This window comes from Chlorocebus sabaeus, chromosome 23 (assembly GCF_047675955.1).
Source record: "Chlorocebus sabaeus isolate Y175 chromosome 23, mChlSab1.0.hap1, whole genome shotgun sequence".
In the NCBI taxonomy this organism is placed as follows: domain Eukaryota; kingdom Metazoa; phylum Chordata; class Mammalia; order Primates; family Cercopithecidae; genus Chlorocebus; species Chlorocebus sabaeus.
Window position 1 is genome coordinate 3,952,111 of NC_132926.1, and position 20,390 is coordinate 3,972,500.

Below are 20,390 nucleotides of genomic sequence, written 5' to 3' on the forward strand. Positions count from 1 at the left end.
AGAAGAGAGAGAAAGAAACAAAGGAATATTTGAAAAAAATGGCCAAATCTTCTTAATTTTAAAGAAAACCATGAATCTACTCATCTAAGCTCAACGAACTCCAAGGATGATAAACTCAAAGAGATACATACCTAAGCGCATCATAGTTGCACTGCTAAAAGCCAAAAAAAAAAAAAAAAAAAAAGTGAATCTTGGCAAGGCATGGTGGTTCACACCTGTAATCCCAGCACTTTGGGAGGCCAAGACAGGAGGATCACATGAGGTCAGGAGTTCAAGACCAGCCTGGCCAACATGGTGAAATCCCGTCTCTACTACAAAAAAAAAAGAAAAAAAAAAAAAATACAAAAGTTAGCCAGGTGTGGTGGCACGTGCCTGTAGTCCCAGCTACTCAGGAGGCTGAGGCACAAGAATCTCTTGAACCTGGGAGGCGGAGGTTACAGTTACCCAAGATCATGCCACTGCACTCCAGCCTGGACAACACAGTGAGACTCTGTCTCAAAAAAAAAAAATACTGAAAGCATCATCAGAGAAATAGCATATCACTCTACCAAAAAAAAAAAAGAAAGAAAGAAAAAAAGAAATAGCATATCACAGAAAAGGGATGCTCAATAATACTAACGGCTGGTTTCTCATCAGAAACCATGAAAGCCAAAAGGCGGCAGTAGGATGACATTTTCAATAAGTGACAAAAGGAAAAAAAACAAAGAAATCTGTACCTGGCAAAACTATCTTTGAAAATTGAGGCCGGGCGCGGTGGCTCATGCCTGTAATCCCAGCACTTTGGGAGGCCGAGGCGGGTGGATCACGAGGTCAGGAGTTCAAGACCAGCCTGGCCAAGATGGTGAAACCCCATCTCTACTAAAAAAAAAAGAAAAGAAAAGAAAAAATACAAAAAATTAGCCAGGCATGGTGGCATTCACACGCCTGTAATCCCAGCTACTGTGCAGTCTGAGGCAGAGAATTGCTTAAACCTGGAGGGGCGGAGGTTGCAGTGAGCCAAGATCATGCCACTGCATTCCAGCCTGGGCGACAGAGCGAGACTCTGTCTCAGAAAAGAAAAGAAAATTGAAGGAGAGTAGCCAGGTACAGTGGCTCATGCCTGCAATCCCAGCACTTTGGGAGACCAAGGCGGGCAGATCATCTGAGGTCAGGAGTTCTAGACCAACCTGGTCAACATGATGAAGCCCCCTCTCTACTAATAATACAAAAATTAGCTTGGTGTGGTAGTGCGTGCCTGTAATTTCAGCTACTTGGGAGGCTGAGGCAGGAGAATTGCTTGAACCCAGGAGGCAGAGGTTGCAGTAAACTGAGATCGTGCCACTGCACTCCAGCCTGGGCGACAAAGCCAGTCTTGGTCTCAAATAAAAATAAACTAGAAAAATAAGAGCAAACTTAACCCAAAGCAAGCAAAAGAAAGAAAATCATAAAATCAGGGTGAAAAGAAATGAAATGGAAAATAGAAAAACAGTAGAGAAAATCAGCATAACCAGAAGTTGATGCTTTGAGAAGATCAACAAAACTGACAAACCTTTAACTAGACTGACTAAGAAAAACAGTGGAGTCTCAAATTACCAAGATCAGGGCTGAAAGAAGGTATATAACTAGCAACCTTAAAAAAATGAAAAGGATTAAAAGGAAACACTTCTAACGATTGTATGCCTACAAATTAGATAACATAGGCGAAATGGACACATTCCTGGAAAGACACAACTGCCAAAACTAACTCAAGAAGTGAAAAATCTGAATAGACCTGTAACAAAGAGAAAGATTCAATCAGTGATCAAAAAACTTCTACAAAGAAAAGCCCAGAATCAGATGGCTTCACTGATGAATTCTAACAAACACTTGAAGAATTAATAACAATCTTTCACAAACCCTTTAAAAAATAGAAATGGAGAGAACACTTCTCAGCTCGTTCTGAAGCAAGATTAACTCTGATACCAAAACTAGACAAAGGCATCACAAAAAAAGAAACTATAGACCAATGCCTTTTATGAACGCAGACATAAAAATCCTCAACAGTACAAGCAAAGGAATCCAGCAAAAGGGTTATAAACCGAGTGGGATTTAACGCAAAAATGCAATGTTGGTTTAACATCCAAAATCAATCAATGCAGTACATCATATTATTGAATAAGAGATAAAAACCACATGATCGTCTCAGTAAATGCAGATAAAGCATTTGATGAAATCCACAACTTGTCATTATTTACAAAAACCGACTCAGGCCAGGCACAATGGCTCACTTTGTAATCCCAGCACTTTGGGAGGCCAAGGCGGGCAAATCACTTGAGGTCAAGAGTTCGAGACCAGCCTGGCCAACGTGGTGAAACCCCATCTGTACTAAGAATACAAAAATTAGCTGGGTGTGATGGTGCATGCCTGTAGTCACAGCTACTCGGGAGGACAAGGCAGGAGAATCGCTTGAACCTGGGAGGCAAAGGTTGCGGTGAACTGAGATCGCGCCATTGTACTCCAGCCTGGGTGACAGAGCGAGACTCCATCATTAAATAAATAAATAAATAAATAAGTAAATATCTACTCAACAAATCAAGAATTTAAAAACAAACTTCCTCAACTTGATAAAGGGCATCGATGAAAAACCCACAGCTAACTAATAGCATACTTAATGGTGAAAGACTGAACGATTTACCCCGATATCAGGAACATGACAAGGATGTTCACTCCTCTGCTACTACTATTTAACTTTGTGTTGAAGGTTTTAATCGGGACAATTAAGCAAAAAGGAGACCTTAAAGACATTCATATGGGAAAAGAAGTAAAACGATCTCTATTTGCAGATGACGTGATCTCATGCATAGAACATTCTAAAGAATCCACATCTGGCACATGTACCCCTGGACTTAAAAGTTAAAGAAAAAATAAATGTTCCCAACCTTGAGTGAAAAAAGATATTCTTTCATATTTTTTCTGAATGTTTACTTTTTACATTTGAATCCTTGATCTATATGGAATTGATTTTTTACATTTGGTTTGAGATACAAGTATAATTTCATTTTTCCCCAGTTTAATTTTGGTGAAGTCCAATCTATCAGTTTTTTCTTTTGTACTTGTGCTTTTGGTGTTATATCTAAGAATCAATTACCCAACTCAAGACCGTGAAGATTTATTCCTATGTTTTATTGTAAGGATTTTATAGTCAAATCAACAGGCTAACTTCCCATCTTAACAACTAGAAAATGAGGCCAGGCATGGTGGCTCACACCTGTAATCCTAGCACTTTGGAAGGCCAAGGCAGGTGAATCACTTGAGGTCAGGAGTTCGAGACTAGCCTGGCCCACTCTGCTCCTTTGGGGGAAAGTCCCTAAAGGTTGTTGTCTTTATTCTGGGAATGGGTTCAGGCTTTTGAGAGCTGGGAGCCAGGGTGCGGCATCTTACCTGAGCTGGCTGAATGGGAAAGGAAGAGAGGCTCAATCAGGACCAGGGAGAGCAGGTCACAGGCAGAGGGGAGGTTAGGAGTCCAGGGGCAACAGAGAGAAGCAGGTGTGGGGCTGGGATCAGGGACAGTGACCCTGGCAGCCTCAGGCCACTGAAGCCAGCCCTTACCTCCTGGTGTGTAGGCCTGGCCCCTGCCAGGCTGTGGGAAATACTCCTCTTGGTTTGCGTTTCAGGAAGACTGGACACGCCCTTTGGGAAACACTGGAGACATGATTGTTCCCAGAGGGGCTGAGAGCTGAAGGTGGGCATCGGGGGCTCCCAAGACCACCACGCACCTCTGCTTACCTGGTAACACAGCAAGCAGCTTGCCCACCTGCTCCTAACCCCAGGGTGTGAGTGGGCAAGTTTCCCAGTTTGAGGAACTCTCTTGGGCCACATCCATTCAGCCCAAGAGGCCCCAGAGTCATCAAACCCTCCACTCCATCAGGTGCTTTCACCTGTTTCCCAGGTCATCTGGCTCTTACTGAGTGGCTGCCACATTCATGACAGCAAAGTCAGTGGAACCATCCTATGCTTGGAACATGCGTTTGAAGGCCGTGCACGGAAGGGCTGGGCCTCGGGGCACCACCTGTGGTCAACTGGAAGCCCTGCAGCCAGCTCACTTTCTAAGCAGGAACCCCTGGCTGGCCTGGACCAGCCCCTCTGTCTCATCCATCACTCTTGGATGCCCAGCTTGCTTCAGGCCGTACAGTCCATCTCCAGAGGCTGTGGCAGCCACAGCACAGACCTAGTACATGAGGTCAAGTGCAGAGGGCTCCGAAAATGCGATGGCGTCCAGGCGCTCTTGCCCTTTTCGGCCCTCATCCATTCAGCAGGTGCTGGCTAAGTGCTTGTGCCTGCCCAGCTCCCATCTGGGCAGCAAGGAGACAGCAGGAACTGGGCAGATGTGGTCCGTCTCAGGGAAGTGCCTTGCTGGAGACTGACAGAAACAGTCCCCGCCCCACAAGTAAATCATCACTACCGATTGCAACAAACGCATGGAAGGAAATAACCAGGGAAAGATGACAGAAACCAGTGCGGGGAGGGTGGGAGACTTCTTTGTCTTTGGCATCTCTGTTTTTTGTTTCTGTGTTTTTGAGATGGAGTCTCACTCTGTTGCCCAGACTGGAATGCAGTGGCCTGATCTTGGCTTACTGCAACATCTGCCTCCCAGGTTCAAGCGATTCTCCTGCCCCAGCCTCCTGAGTGGCTGGGATTACAGGTGCCCACCACCACACCCAGCTAATATTTGTAGTTTTAGTATAGATGGGTTTTCGCCATGTTGGCCAGGCTGGTCTCAAACTCCTGACCTCAGGTGATCCACCCTCCTCGGCCTCCCAAAGTGCTGGGATTACAGGCGTGAGCCACTGCGCCCGACCTTGTCTTTGACATCTTCAGATGTCACCGTTGTAGAAGGCTTGTCCAAGGGAGTGGCGATGGAGCCATGCCGTGCCGGCTGCAGGAACATAACTGCTGTGAATGAACTGAAGGGAGCTGGCAGCTTGGGGCACTGAGAGGGAAGAGTGGAGCAGAGCACTGTGCCCAAGGGCACTGGAGACTGGCAAGGACTGGGCCATGCAGGAAGGCTGGGCCAGGAGGTTTCATTCCAGGTGCTGCGGGAAGCCCTGGAAAGGAGTTGGGCATTTTTTAAATGCCCCTCTGGCTGGTGGGGTTGGGTACCCAGGAGAAGGAGTCAGATTAGGAGGCTGTGATTATGGTGCTGGCATGAAGCAATGGTAGCCTGGTGACATGGTGCCAGTAGGGCCCAAGAGAAGTGGTGGGCAGTGTGTTTTAAAGTCCTGTAGATGAGCTTGATGTGGCCTGTCCCACTAGCAAGGAGATCAGTCTCTGGAATGCTGCCATTCCCACTCTGCCACCCCATCTGGAGACCATGGATGGTGCCATGGGTTTAGGGCCCTGCGGGACTGCCTCTGGCTGGACTACCGCCTCACCAGCCGGGTGACTCAGACACACCACACGCCCTCCTGGGGACCTCAGGGGAAGCTCAGTACACGTTAGAACTCTTTCTAACAGAACAGTTTCTCTCTGCCCAGGTCAGAAGAGGACGTGACCCTGGGCATGGCAGCCTTTCTGGGCCTCAGTTTCCTCATCTGTAAAATGCACCTAGTGAGGTTGAAGCAGGGGTTACATGATGGTCTGGGGAACGCATTCATGGAGCCGCCAGTGTGTGATGAGTGCTGAGCGAGGGAGCAGTGGTTACTCTTACAGCCCCTCGTTCGTCTCGTCTGGGCTGCACCTCGCGCCAGTCCCCAGGGCTCTGCTCTCAGGACCTCAGGCTCTCAGAATAATAATCCCAGCCTGAGCTTCCCTGGAGGCAGCTTGGACATGAGTGTGAGGAAAGGCAGCAGAAGCTGGGAGGAGCAGACAAAGACACAACTTTCTCCCACCACTGTCAGGTTCAAGTGTGTTGACGCTTTTGACTCCGTGAGCCATACACAAATATCCAGTGGTGTGAAAGAGCCCAGGGTGAGAGGTCAGTCTCTCTGCTGCTCCTGCCCTCTGGCCATTCAGCCCCCCTACTCAGAAGCAACCCTGATGACCACTTCCTTGCACCCACACCTAGAGATGTCCTGGTTATACGAACAAAAGTCTACAGATCATTTTTACTACATGCCATTCTATACCATTTTAAAATGCAGCAATACACCCTGGAGATCGTTCCATCTCAGAACTTACAGAACATTACCTTTTTCACAGCTGCATAGTATTCCATTTGCAGCTGTACCATCCTCTATCAGTTCCATCTGCGCCATTTCTAATACTTTTACTATCTGAACACTTCTGTGATGAGGACTGTTTTTATACCCCTCTCCTTTTACATATGTGTTAACATAGCTGCAGAATACATTTCTAGGAGGATAATTGCTGTGGCAATCGGCACATACATTTTAAATCTTATTAAGTATTGCCAGATCACTCCCTAGAGAGAAGGTTCCAATTTATCCTCTCACCAATGTGTAAGGTGACTGTCCTCATTGCCCTTCACACAGTAGGTCATGAGACTTTTTTCATTTTTTTAATCTGATATGATCATAATTCTAACCTTCGCTTCTTTTATTATGAAGATTAGCACTTGTAGCTACAAAAGTTAATCCTCATTCATAATCCAGATATTTCAAGGCTATTTGTATTTTCTGTTCTGTGACTTCTTCATTCATATCTTTGGATATATTGTTTCTACTAAGTTGCTGGTGTTTTGAGAGATGTCTTGTAGGAATGTTTTTATGTCAAGGTATCTAGACTTTGTGACCTGAGTTAGATATATGTCTCCTAGGTTGGCTTTGTTTTTGAGCCAGAGTCTCACTCTGTCACCGAGGCCAGAGTGCAGTGATGTGATCTCGGCTCACTGCAACCTCTGCCTCCCAGGTTCAAGCAATTGCCCTGCCTCAGCCTCCCGAGTAACTGGGATCACAAGCACACGCCAGCACAGCCGGCTAATTGGTTTTTTGGTTTTTTGTTTTGTTTTGTTTGGGGTTTTTTGTATTTTTAATAAAGACGGGGTTTCACCATGTTGTCCAGGCTGATCTTGAACTCCTGACCTCAGGTGAGCTGCCTGCCTCGGCCTCCCAAAGTGCTGGGATTACAGGCGCGAGTCACCGCGCCTGGCCTAGGTTGGCCTTCGACTTCGCTTCCAAGACTTTCTGCCTTGTGGACATTTTTTGGGTTTATATGGTTGGATCAGGCCTGTCTTTTGTGGCTTCTGGATTACGAACCATAGTTGGAAAAGCCTGCCCTCTCCAAGGCTAGAAAGGAATATTCCCACGTTTTCTTCTAGGATTTTTCTAGTTTTCTTAACCTGTAAAATCGTTGATCCTTTTGGAATTCATCCGGGTTGGTGCTGAGGCAGGGATCCAATTTCATTTTCTCGTGGCAACTAGCGGTTATAACACATCTCCCCCTGCTGTTCCCAGAGGTTCAGGTGTGGAGGCCCTGGGGAGGGAGCTAGGTAGCGATTGGGGGAGGCAGATCACCAGGTGGAAGGCACCATGGGGTTTGGGCCTTTGTCTTAGGAACAAGACGGTGAGGAGGGAAGTGCCAGGATCAGATCTGCGTTTTGAGAAACATGACCCTGGCCCCAGAATGGGAGACGGGGCTGGTGATGGGGCGTCATTCTTGAAGCCGTCTCTGGTCCCAGGTGCACCCATCTCATTGCTAGTCGGTGCCAGCCCCTGGGTCACCAGCCCTCTCTCCCACAGTGCTTCTGGGTGAATTCTTATGAATCTTGATAGCCACATAGAAGCCCCTTACACAGCCTGGCCTCTGGACTCCGTGGCCTCCTCTCCTCTGGTAGGTTTGGCCTCCTCTGACCACAACCTCTCCCTCCCGAGATCTCGCCCAATATAAATGCAGCATCCACAAATTCTCAGTTCACAAATTCCAGCCCACTCCCTCTCCCTGACCCCTACAACCCTTCCGCCTCCAGCCTTCAGATCCATGGATCCCAGCCCCTTGCCCCTCACCCCTCCAGCTGGAATCCTGCCAGCTGCCCCATGCCAGACCTCCCTGCTGCTCCCTCCTCCCTCGTTCTCACTCAGCAAAAGCCCCACCCCCAGACTGAACCCAGCCCCCTCCACATGCTCCACTCCAGTGTGTACCGATTACCCAGCTGGAGAGAAGTGTCCCCGGCCCCCGTGGCCCTTTCTGCCGCCTGGCTGAGGCCACGTTCTCCAGCCCGTTCAGCCTCTCCCGCTCAGTCCCCCAACGCCTCCTGCTCCATCATCGCCTGAGGCTGACAGCCTTGCTTCCTGCTTCACTGGGAGAGTTGGCACGATCAGAAGAGAACTTGCCTGAACTCCCACCTCCATGGCACATGCCCGGCAGCACCAGGCACTCTTCCTCCTGCCGTCTCCACAGATGGACTGTCCAGGCCCCCATCTGTGCCAGCACCAGGAGCCAGCCCTTCTCACCTCCTCAAGAACGTTGCTCCAGGCATCTCCCCTTCTCCCCCGACACCGAATCCTCTCTCTCTGCTGGACCACTCACATCCTACAAACGTGTGGCCATGTCGCTCATCCTAAAGAAATACCCATTGCCAGCCCCACCCCCACAAAGCCACTGTTCATTTCCTCGCCTTTGCTGCAGAGCTCCTCAAAAGCACCCACTGTCCACATCCCTGACCCCCTTTCTCTCTGAAACCCTCTCCCATCAGACCCCACTCCTGTCACTCCCCAGATATGCCTCTGCATTGCTGCGTCCAGTTCCTGGTCTTCTTACCTGACCCATCTGCAGGGCGGTTCCTTTGCCCTGTGCACAGGCGATCGCTCCCTCCTGGGACACTTTCTCTACTTCGCTTCCAGGACTTCCTGATCTTCTCTTTACTTCCAGCCGTGCCACGTGTGCCAAGCTTCTGACCCCTTCAGCCGAGCCTGTCCCACCACTATCTCCCCACCTCTGCTGATGGCAGCCCCATCCTTTCAGTTGCTCAAGCCAAAACTAGGGAAATCCTTTGGCTGTGCTGTCGGAATCAATCCCAACCACGTCCAGCACTTCCACTGCCACCACCAGCTGGGAGCCACCATCCTCTCTCCTCTGCAGCATGCGGTAGCCTCTGGGTTCTACCCCTGCCACCCCACACCGGGGGATCTTTAAAATGTGAGCCAGGTCACATCCTCTCTCTGCTCAAGGCCCTACCCAATTGCCCCACCTCATTGCCCCTCTGAAGCCGCCTCCCACTGTTTCTTGCTGTGAGGGAGAGAGCGGAGGAAGGGCAGAAATAGAAGGGGGTGTGCAACCAAGGGATGGCTTTGCCATCCGAGGAATTAGAGCGTGTTTCAGAGCTGTTGGGCAGGACTTGTGGGAGAGGGCAAGTGTGACTGAGATCCAGAGGGACTGTGGATGGGCCCAGGCTCTGGGCAATACAGAGGGGACAGTGGCCTAATTGAAGGTGGATCAGTTCCTCTGAGTTAACCTGAAGGCATGGAGAGGAGGGCAGGTGCAGGAGCAGATGGAGGGGGAGGGGCAGGTGGAAAGGCAGGTACAGGTATAGGCGTAGTTGCAGATGCAGGTGCAGGCACGGGGGAGGTACAGATGCAGGTGCAGGCTGAGGTGCAGGTACGGGCACAGATGTGTACAACCGGTGTTGGAAAGGCGATGGTGAACCTATCCGGCAGCTTTTGTTTGCTTTGGAAAACAGGAATCAAGGTCATTGGCTGACAGTGAGGAGTCAGCTCAATGGGATGTCCAGGTTGCCAGTATCTTGCTCTGCTCTGCCTCTGATCTAGACTTGGGGAAACCACTGTCCCCCATGTCATCATTCTTGGGTATGAGTACATCAGTGTTTCAAGCCAAAAATCCTTGTCATCTCTCTCCGTCCTCTATGTACCACTACCGTGCGAGCCCCATCTCTCCTCTGACCAACATCTCCTGAGTCTCCGTTCCCCCCTTCACCCAGCAGCACCTGCACAGGGACCCCTCGGCGCATCTCCAGGTGCACTCCTGTCCCTCCCCATCACTCCTCCATGCAGAACCCTTCACTGACTCCCCTTCACCCTTAGAACCAAGCCCCCCAGACCATGACCTGGAAACAAACCCCCAGGCTTGGCCTGCCCTGCCTTCTCTGGCCCTCCCTCACTGCAGCAGCCTTCACTTCTCCTGGCTCCTCAAAAGCCCATGATCTTGGCATGTTCTGAGCTTGTCCATCTCTGCAACACTCCTCCCTCCTCTTTTCTCACCCTCTGGACTCGGCCCAGCCTGGGTCAGGGCCCTTGTGCCATGCTTGGAGCTTCCTGGCCTTCTCCCTGTGTAGATGTCCTCTTCGGGATCTGTCTGCTTCATCAACATTCATGAGTCAGGGCTCTTGCCTCTTGCACTCACTACTGGTCCCGTTAGTTACCCCCATGGCTCCTGGCTCATAGTTGGGATGTATAAATCATGCTGGTCACTGACTGCCGGGTGCTGCCTCCCCGTGTAACCTCGAGTGAGGTTTGGGGTCTGGTTTGCCAGCGGCGTGGCTCAGTGCACAGCGCCTAGGGCTGATAGAGTTGGGAGACCTCCTTCCATCCAGCATGCGCTCACTCCACCCCTAATCAACGATGTGGCCCCACACAAGTCGCGGCTCTGTGAGCCTCTGCGTTATCCGCTGTCCAATGGAGATGTTCATCAGACCTCTCACGAAAGATGGTTGGGAAGGTCAAATGCAATAATGGGTATGCTACATGCCTTGCAAGCTGTGAGGTGAAGCCCCCGTGGGCCTCATCAGGGTTCTCTGTGAGCCCTCATCTGGTAGACAAGTCTCAGCCACAGCCCCAACCCCTGCTACTCCTCATGCATTTCTGACCCTGGGTCTGGGCAGCAGGAACCCCTCCCCCAAAAAGCCTGTTCAGCCACACCCATTTGCTGTTCCTCCCAGTATTCTCTCTGTCCAAAATGTTTGCTCCCCCTGTCTCCCCTCAGTAGAAACAAACCATCCCCTCAGGAGAACCAGAGCTTGTTCTTTAAGTAGGAACAAGTTCCGATTCCTACTCAGCGCCAGAACCCGAAGCTGCCTGGTGACATGAGTGCCTGCACCCATGCCTGTGGGAATTGTCACCACCACCCCCGGGACCACCCCGGGCTCTCCAAGAGCAAAGGTGCTCCTTCTACTCTGCCCCCAGCTCCAGGCCATGGCAGGAAACAGCCACGGCAGCATCAGAGCCTTCCAGGGAGGGGTGGCCAGGAGCCGCGCTGAGGACGGGCGAGGGGACTCTGCCTTCCGCGCTGACTGTGGCTTCTCTGCTTGTGTTTTGCAGGTCCTCCAGTAAGTGTCCTGGACTGTGCTGTCTACTTCTGAAAGATAAGATGTTCGGTTTTCTCTCTGTTGCAATTCCATGAACATAATTTTGGTTAGGGAGGTGTGTCCTCAAAAAAAAAAAACAGTCCTATTAAAAAGCGGCCAGGCGCAGTGGCACACGCCTGTAATCCCAGCACTTTGGGAGGCCAAGGTGGACAGATCACTTGAGGTCACGAGTTCGAGACCAGCCTGGCCAACATAGTGAGACCTCATCTCTCCTAAAAATACAAAAATTAGCCCGGCGTGGTGGCGGATGCCTGTGATCCCAGCTACTTGGGAAATCGAGGCATGAAAATTGCTTGAACCCAGGAGGCAGAGGTTGCAGTGAGTCAAGATGGTACCACTGCACTCCAGCCTGGGCAATAGACAGAGCGAGACTCCGTCTCAGAAACAAAAACAAAAAAATCATGTGTTTTGGGGGAAAATATCAGTCCTATAGAGGAGTCGTGTTGTTTTTTAATTTGTAGATGAATGCAGGCACAGAATTCCACAGGCCAGACCTGTTCACTGAAACGTTCTGTGACCATTTTCCTAGCAAGAGAGCCAGCGCACAAGCCTGGCTGTTCCTTGCCAAATCTTGGGCCCCCCTTGGTACACAGAGATGCTAGCGCCATGCCCATAGTTTTAAAATGCTCTGTGGCAGTTGATGTTTCTAAATGCTTCAGTGCCCCGTGCTTTGGCAGAAAGGGCTGTAGAGTCGGGCAGTTGTCCCAGGAATGAGTCGGGCTTGACCACTAGACCCTGGGGTTCATTTTTCTTCTTTGCCAGAATGTGGATCAGACAGCTGAGACCTTGTGAGCACAGCTGGCTGGTGAGGGCGTTGCATGGGAGCAGGAGGGAAATGTCACTGCATTTGTGAGGGGTGTGAAGGGTATGAGGGAAGCCCTGGGCGGCTCCCTTGAACTTCTGGCCGGCCAGAGGCAGCTTTGAATGCAGGGATCGCACGTGGCCCTAGAAATCCCATTCATTCTCCAGGGCAAAGGATGCGCCTGCCTTTGATTCACGCTGTCAGTTTTTCAGAGCCCGATAAATCCCAACTAATCCATTCAAGAAGCACACTGACAGTCAGCCAGAGCCAAAACCAACCTTCTCAAGGAATTCCTTTCAGATGAACCATTTTGTTTTTTACTTCCACGTACCATGATTCGTTTCCTGGTCGGTGCCCTTCGGAATCTGGGCTTCTCGGTGCATGTAGCCCCACCGTGAGCCAAGCAAGCCAACAGGATTGTGTTGGTTTATTGGCCTCAAGCGATGTTTGACAGCAGAGCTCTTCCTGGCTGTCTCAGGGAGGCTGGCGTGCGTGAACTTGCTGAAGTACCTAACGTGGGGGGCTATGGAGTGGTTTTTGTTTGTTTGTTTTTTGGTTTTTGTTTTTTTTTTTTTAACTTGGCAGTGAAAATATTAAATGGATTAAACAAATGCGGAAATTCTCGAGCTGCAAAACCTGCAAGGGTCAGTCTGACCAGGGAGATGGGTGCCAAAGTGTGGCACCTGGGCAGCGTGGTCACTGCTCCAGGGACCAGAACTAGGGGGCAGAGAAGCCTCCAGCCACAGTGAACACCCCCCATAGTCCTGGCTTCTAAGGCTCGCTTTCCTGGTTCACCCCATCCCAGTGGCAGCTGAGAGGAAGCAGGCTGTCTTCCAGGCCTCTCGCAGGCTGAGTTTAAGGAGCATTTGCAGTTCCTGGTTGGGTCATGTGGCTGTGGCTCCACCCTCCAGAACCCCACGTCCCCACGTGGCATTTACCCTATGCCCGGCCACCGTGAGGAGGACACTCATGTGACTATGCCTGGGGCCCCGATGAAGCCCTGAGGCTCCTGGTCCCACCAGCCTGGCCCTCCGAGGCAGGAAAGGGCTGCTTTGCCCCCAAGACCCCTGGAGCCCTTGAGTCCTCCCTGCAGAGCAAGTCACCAGCCAGCTGTCGGGGGGTGGTGTGGGACTGGGCCCTGATTGAGCTCTAAGTGCTGCCATATGGTTTCTGCCGAAAGTCTGATTATTAATGACGTATTAATTACCACAGGGGCAATCAGGACGCGATGGCTACCCGGTAATTTGTCATTTATTTTTTGCTCTCTTCGCCCTTTCCTCTTAAACCAATATTCTTTCCCTGAGCCTTGATTTAACTCTGTCTGCGCTCCTGTCTCCTCCTCTGCTCCTCAGCAGTAGTGGTCTTTCTGTGGAGGGGATTAGTGTGAGCTCCAGGGAGATAAAGGCTGCACAGATCTCCAGGGCTGCCCTGGAGGCAAAGCAGAGCACCTCGCTCAGGTGTCTGGGTGGCACTGAGTCCACCTAGCACTGCTTCTTCAGTAAGTCCAGCCCCCGCACTGTGGCGTGCTCCACTGGACAGGCTGGGCCTCTTCCCCGTGGGCGGAGGACCTGTCCCAGCCACCGCTCCTCGTCGTCACTTGATAACAGGAGACTGGCTGGTTCCAGTTTGGCCTTGTGGTGTCATCCCTTGGCAGAGCTCTTAAAATGAACCCAAAAGTTAGCGCATTCTTGGAATAGATGTCCCAGCCCAGGCCAAGTGAGTGCCACATCAGCAGCAAGGCACAGTGTGGCTGTGCCACCGCCAGGGCCTGCGCGGGGGTGAGGGTCGTGGCAGCAGCATCCGGAGGTCCTGGGACATCGGAAAGAGCAGGGGGAGCCCAGCAGAAGAAGAGATTGGCAGGGCCAGCAAGGGAGGGGCAGATTCATTCTGTGCCTCCAGGGCAGGACGACGCAAGGAGGGAAATGCTGGCTGATTCAGGGGCCAGATCTGTGCAGTCAGGAGGGCTGGCAATGAAGAGGGGTGGTCCCTGGTCCTGCAGTGGAGGAGGGGAGTCCAGCCCCAGCCCCAGGGAGACTTGGCATGGGGTCCACTCTGCTTCCTCCTGGCTGAGTGACCTTAGAGAAGGTGCTCACCTTCTCTGAGCTTTAATTTTCTGCTCTGTGAATGCAGAGATGAAGGCACAAAATGTGTCACAAACCCACCCTCCAGGACTTGGTGGTAACCCTGCGGAACGCTGACTTCATGCCAGAGTGGCCCCGTGCTGGGCTGAGTCAAGTTTGGGATCTCCCAGGCAGTCAGGGCAGCTCCCCCAGCAGCAAACAGCCTGGCCTCTCAGACTCCGAGGGAGTAAGAATGCCATGTGAAAAACAGCCGTGACCACCCTATTCCCACGGCACACACTGGGGTTAGGGCCCTGCCACCGTCCCCAGCTGCTCTTCTGACTAGGCAGGGGTCAGGCTTCCGTCTCCTGGGCACGGCAGCCCAGACCTTTGGGTGTCCAGCGTCTTGAGGAAGCACAGGCTTTTGCTGCAAAGTTCAGCCTCGTGTCTTGGCATTATTCGCTGTACCAGCACCAGCCCGGGAGGACCGGAGACTAACAGAACCACTCCTGGCACGACCCAGTTCCCTTTGCCCCGGTTACTCTGTATTCACAGGTCCAGAGGGGAGAGGGTGGGGAGTGGGCGAGTGGTTTCCTCCCCCTCTTCTCCATTGTTTCCTCTGAGCAAACAGTGACCCAGCGGTCGGGGAAGATGCTGCCTGCGTACCCGGGGGAGGGGCAGGGGGCTTTTCTCAGCCACACCAGAGCAGCTGCCAGGGTCTGCGTCCCACAGAGGCCTCTTCTCCCTCACTCCTTCCTCCCGGGACCCAGCTGGGTGGGGTGGGCAGCTGGCCCTGTGGCCGACAGGCAGGAGGCTGGGTGTGGATTAAGTAGCTGGGCATGGTTCTCGTCTCTGCAGCTCACTCGCTGTGAAGCCTTGGGAAAGGAAAGCGCCTTGGCTGAGAGCACCCAGAACGTGAGTCAGGGCAAACCCGGGGCTGCTGTCCCAGGGGCTGTGACAGGACTGTCGGGAATTAAAGATGAAGTTGAGTGTGGAGGTGGTATTGGGCTCCCTCATACCTGGGCCTGGCCTGGAGAAAGAGCGCTGTCACTGTCGGGGCTGGGAACGGAGAGATGAATGTGTGTGGAGCCCCGTGGGTGTCCCTCAGGCTTGACACTGGGAGTTTTCTTGGAAGGAAGAGAGTTGGGGTCCAGCAAGCCCCCCCCACTTCCTGTGTGTAGGCAGCTCTGGCAGCCGTGCCCCTGGTTGTACCAGCAGCTCCCCAGTCACTGGGAAGCCTGAGCAGGCTGGGCCTGGTGAAGGGTGAGGGGACCCTGTCAAAGTCTCTAGGAAGCTGGTATCACAGCCCATGATGGCCTTCTCCCTGAGGTCACCCAGTCCCAGCTTACACGCAGACCCCCATTTCCACACGGAGGTAGGCGTCTTCCCTGGGTGGGCTGGATTCAGGGCATTCATGTCGCCAGCACCAGGAGCAAGCCCAGCTGTGCGCCTCCAAGCCCCTTGTTCTCGCACCGCCACCCGGGCCATTCCTTCTGCGAGACCCACAGGGTGGGGCAGACACCCCGCTCAGCTTCCCCTGCAGGAGGAAAAGCAGCCGCATTCGAGGAAGGGGGGGATCTTTTGCAGGCTCCCGGGGCCCAGGTCCTGAGCAGAAATTCCTATCTCTTGGCCTGTGGAGGACAGGAGGGCTCTGCCCAGCTCTCAGCCTGTGGTATATTTGCAGATGGCTCCATGTGGTCATCCCAGAGGCTAGGGGGACTGCCTCCTGCTGAAGGGCCTGGGCCGCCTCCGAGACCCCTCGTGTGCAGAGGACACTGTGGCTTTGAGTCAGTCACCTGCGTGGACTTGGGCAGGCTACTTGACCTCTTGGGCCTGGGGAGATGACACCTGCAGAGCTGGGGTTAAATGAGTGTCAGGCACAGAGGCCACGTCCAGTCCTGTGTGTGGCAGCCCTTCCATGAACACCGCTGTCTTTCCTCGTCATTGACAGTCTCAAGAGAAAAAAAGATGGGTTTCAGAAAGCGTTCTAATCTACTCAGTATAAATTTGCAATATTTGGAAAAACAACTTAGAGAATGGTCAGTTTTAGAAAAAGGTTTTGTTTGTTTGTTTTTGTAGCTTAGCAAACTTCTGGACTGGCCTCAGGGAGGACTTCTCTTTCTTTCTCTTTGTGCTGGTATCTTATCCCTTTGTAAGAGCAAGGGTAGAGTCCGGCCGGGGGCGGTGGTGGAGACTGTCAGTGCTTTTCTGGATTAACTCAGACCAGTCCCCTCAGCTGAAGCCAGGTTCGTATGTGGACCTGATAGGAGTGGCTGGAGGACACGGGGCATAGAGGCCACCCACATCTGTGGGGCAGGCTGTGGACTTGAGGAAGTCAGAGCCGACAAGGGCCCAGCTCGCCCTGTCTATGCCCTCCTTGTACAGAGGCTGGCCTGTCCTCTCTGCTCCCAAGGATTCATTAGCAGCCTCTTTTGATTACTACAAAAAGCATGTTTATTGTAAAACATTTGGACAGTAGAGAAAAACACAAGGAAAAAGCATCTCTAATTCTGCCACTCACAGATAAGTCCTCTTATCTTGGTGATTGTTCTAGTATTTCCTATATGCAAGTTTGCTTTTATATTTATTGCCTTTAAAATAGAATTACAAGTGCCTTCTTAGCACAGTAGGCAGCACGTCAGTCTCAAAATCTGAAATACAATTATATTGGACTTTTTTTGTACTATTTTTTCCACTAAATATAGCATGAGACTTTTCCGCATCATTAAAAATCCTTAGAGAATGTAATGGCTGCATTGTATTTGTTCCGATATATCATTTATTTAACTAGTCTCAAAGTTAAATTATTTATATTGACAATTTTTCACCCTTACATTCAACATCCTGGCAATAAATATAGCTTATTTCCATGATTATCTCCTTAGAATAAATAACTAAAAGTGGAATTGCTGCACCAAAGGGTTTACACATGTTTAAGGCTTTTGATGTGCATTGCCAAATTGCCCTCCAGGAGACTGTACTAATTTACATTCCCACCAACAATGAATAAATGCTGCATATTTCCCCAAATGCTGGCCAACTGTGGGGTATTATACTTTTAAAACTATGCCAATATAAGTTTTAAAATACATGTATATATGTATGAATATTGTTTTAATTTAGGGCGTATTTTAATTAGAAGTAGTCAGAGATTAAACTAGTTTTGATAAGGTTTGTGTAATCCTGTCACCTCGTGGTAAAGGTTGGAATTGCAGGCATAGAGTTTAAAGAGGAAATCACCCGTGTTTAAGACCTTTTGGATCCCAACTGGTCCAGGGACAGAAGACATCATGGAATAGGGATAATGCTTAACTCAGAACTCAGAACATTGTGAATCAAAGGTTGGGCCTTCAGAGGAGCCCTAGGTGCAGCACTCTTGCATTTTGGGGTAGTAATCAGTATTTATGTTGATAAAGTGATTTTGCCATCTCAGAAATAGGAGGCTTGCCTGTGTTCAACAAATCTGATGGGTGTCATACCCTGGCCTGGGCACTGGGGTAGCACAAAGATGGATCAGGCCCAGTCACAGTCTTTGGAGAACCATATGGGAATGGGAGTTTGCCCTGGGAGAGAGAGAAATGAATAATTAGAAGCTCAATGTCATCTTCCTGGAGGTATCTTGTTTCTTATAAGCCCTTTTTTCTTCTCTAAGCTGACTTCTGACTAAGATGAAAGCACCTGTCACTCATGCAGGGCTTAATCTTGCCTAAACTTTGACTTTTACACAGAAAACATTAGACCTTCTCATCTCCTATTTACAATGTCACAATGTTGGCTTTTCCTTTTCTTTGGTAGTTTGATTGTCTTAACTCTTAACATTAGGCTTTAGTGACCTTCTGGTTTGTTTTACACATTCAGAAACCTATTTAAACATTTCTTAGATATCATTTAATGTGCTTTAAAGAGAATAAAACAAGGATATGATGAGAGTGTTGGCTGGGTGAATGGACAGGTATAATTTGGATTAAATAATCAGAAGGCTTGAAGTGAGATTTAAATGATGAAAAAGCTGCAGAGATCTTGGGGGAGATCCCGGCAGAGGAAAAAGCAAGTGCACAGGTCATGAAGTTGGAGCTTTGTGTGTTCAGGTACACTCAAGGTCAGCATGGCAGAGTGAGTGGAGCAAGCTTTGTGTGTTCAGGTACACTCAAGGGCAGTGTGGCTGAGTGAGTGAGCAGGTGACAGGGAAACAATAGAAGGTGAAGCCAAAGAGGTCTCCCAGAGCTGCACCAAGTAGAACCAAGACAGAGGCAAGGGCTGGGGGATGGAACTTGACTCTGTGTTTATAGAAATCACTTGTCCTGGCTGGGCGTGGTGGCTGACACCTGTAATCCCAGCACTTTTGGAGGCTGAGGCGGATGGATCACTTGAGGTCAGAAATTTGAGATCAGCCCGGCCAACATGGTGAAACCCCATCTCTACCAAAAAAAAAAATACAAAAATTAGCCGGGTGTAGTGGCACATGCCTGTAGTCCCAGCTACTTGGGAGGCTGAGGCAGGAGAACCACTTGAACCCAGGAGGCAGGTTGCAGTGAGCCGAGATCACACCACTGCACTCCAACCTGGGTGACAGAGCAGAGCGAGACCATGTCTCGAAAAAAAAAAAGAAATCGCTTGTCCCCAGAGACAGACTACCAAAGGGTCGGAGATCCTCCCCGTCGCGATGCTTCCTTTGGGAACAGAGAAGAAAAACTGTCACCCTTCATCTCCCAAAGCCCTTCCAGTGTGCCAGGGAAGCAGGTGCAAGTATTGAGTGCTTGCTGGGTGCACACTCATGCATGCCGTCCCACCATGGGAGGCTAGTGGTTTCAGCCCTACCTGACGGATGAGAAATCTGAACTCAGAGGGTGACAGGACTTAGCTGAGACACGGCCTGCTTGCATGCCAAAGGCTGGATTAGCACCCAGGCTATGTGACCCACTCCCTCACACCAACCAGCTGGCCTCTCAAGCTATCTGCGTGAGCAGGGCCGGGGCCAGGATGGTCTGCGTGTTGGCAGGAGAGTGCTTCTCAGACCACCCCGAGAAACGGATGCTTGGAGTGGATGTTTGGTTTCTCCTCCTCATACCTATCTGTATCCAGCCCAGCTGCTCCCTTCCCAACTACTGTATTCCACCCCTGGGATCAAATTGTTAGGATGCTTTCCTGCTTTCCGAAAAAAGAAAAACAATAACTAAGTCTAACTTAAACTTAAAAGTCTATTTATTCATTTCACCGCCTCTCCTATTCCTCATTCGTACCTCTATTCACACCTCCGTGTCATAGCCATTATTAGAAATTAGGGGGCGTGGCCGGGCGCCGTGGCTCATGCCTGTAATCCCAGCACTTTGGGAGGCCGAGGCGGGTGGATCACGAGGTCAGGAGATCGAGACCATCCTGGCTAACACTGTGAAACCCTATCTCTATTAAAAATACAAAAAATTAGTCGGGTGCAGTGGCGGGCGCCTATAGTCCCAGCTACTTGGGAGGCTGAGGCAGGAGAATGGTGTGAACCCGGGAGGCGGAGCTTGCAGTGAGCCGAGATCGCGCCACTGCACTCCAGCCTGGGCGACAGAGCGAGACTGTCTCAAAAAAAAAGGAAGAATTTCTGAATCTTCCCCTGGTGATGAAACACCCAGCTCTGTCTCACTGTCCAGGGTGTCTCTGCAGAGGCGCAGCTGAGGGCAGGACATGCTCAGCCTGGGCAATATGGCCAAACCCCATCTCTCTGTTTTTTTGTGTGTGTTTTTGTTTTTTTTTTTTTTTTTTTGGGAGACAGTGCCTTCCTCTGTCGCCCAGGCTGGAGTACAGTGGCATGATCTTGGCTCACTGCAACCTTCGCCTCCTGGGTTCAAGTGATTCTCGTGCCTCAGCCTCCCAAGTAGCTGGGATGACAGGCACGCGCCACCACTCCTGGCTAATTTTTTGTGTTTTTAATAGAGATGGGGTTTTGCCATGTTGCACAGGCTGGTTCCAAACTCCTGAGCTCAGGCAGTCTGACCACCTCGGCCTCCCAAAGTGCTAGGATTATAGGCATGAGCTGCCGATCCTGGCCGAAACCCCATATGTTTTTTAAAAAATTTTTAATCTATCAATTAATTATTAAAAAGTAGAAAAGGCCTCCCTGCCTACAGGCAGAAACTGGAGGAAGGGGTGCGGTTAGGAGGCGGTGGCACTAATTTGCTGGTGAAGCCTGAATGACTGAGAAATGAGGGCTGGCAGGTGCTGCAGGTCAGCTCTGAGCAGGTCCGGAACCACACACACTGCACCTCCTGGGCCCCGGAGCGCCGTGCCCAAGCTCCTCTGCAGTCGACGG

At 50.8% G+C, this 20,390-nt stretch overlaps 1 protein-coding gene across 1 annotated transcript in view; it reads left to right on the forward strand.

Annotated features, from left to right (window-relative positions):
- COL23A1 (collagen type XXIII alpha 1 chain) overlaps positions 1 to 20,390 on the forward strand; it is a 359,344-nt gene that overhangs the window by 295,597 nt on the left and 43,357 nt on the right. The window contains exons 4-5 of the mRNA XM_037992594.2: positions 11,187 to 11,194; positions 13,248 to 13,274. Of these exons, the coding sequence (XP_037848522.1) occupies positions 11,187 to 11,194; positions 13,248 to 13,274 (35 nt within the window). The remainder of the gene's footprint in view (positions 1 to 11,186; positions 11,195 to 13,247; positions 13,275 to 20,390) is intronic.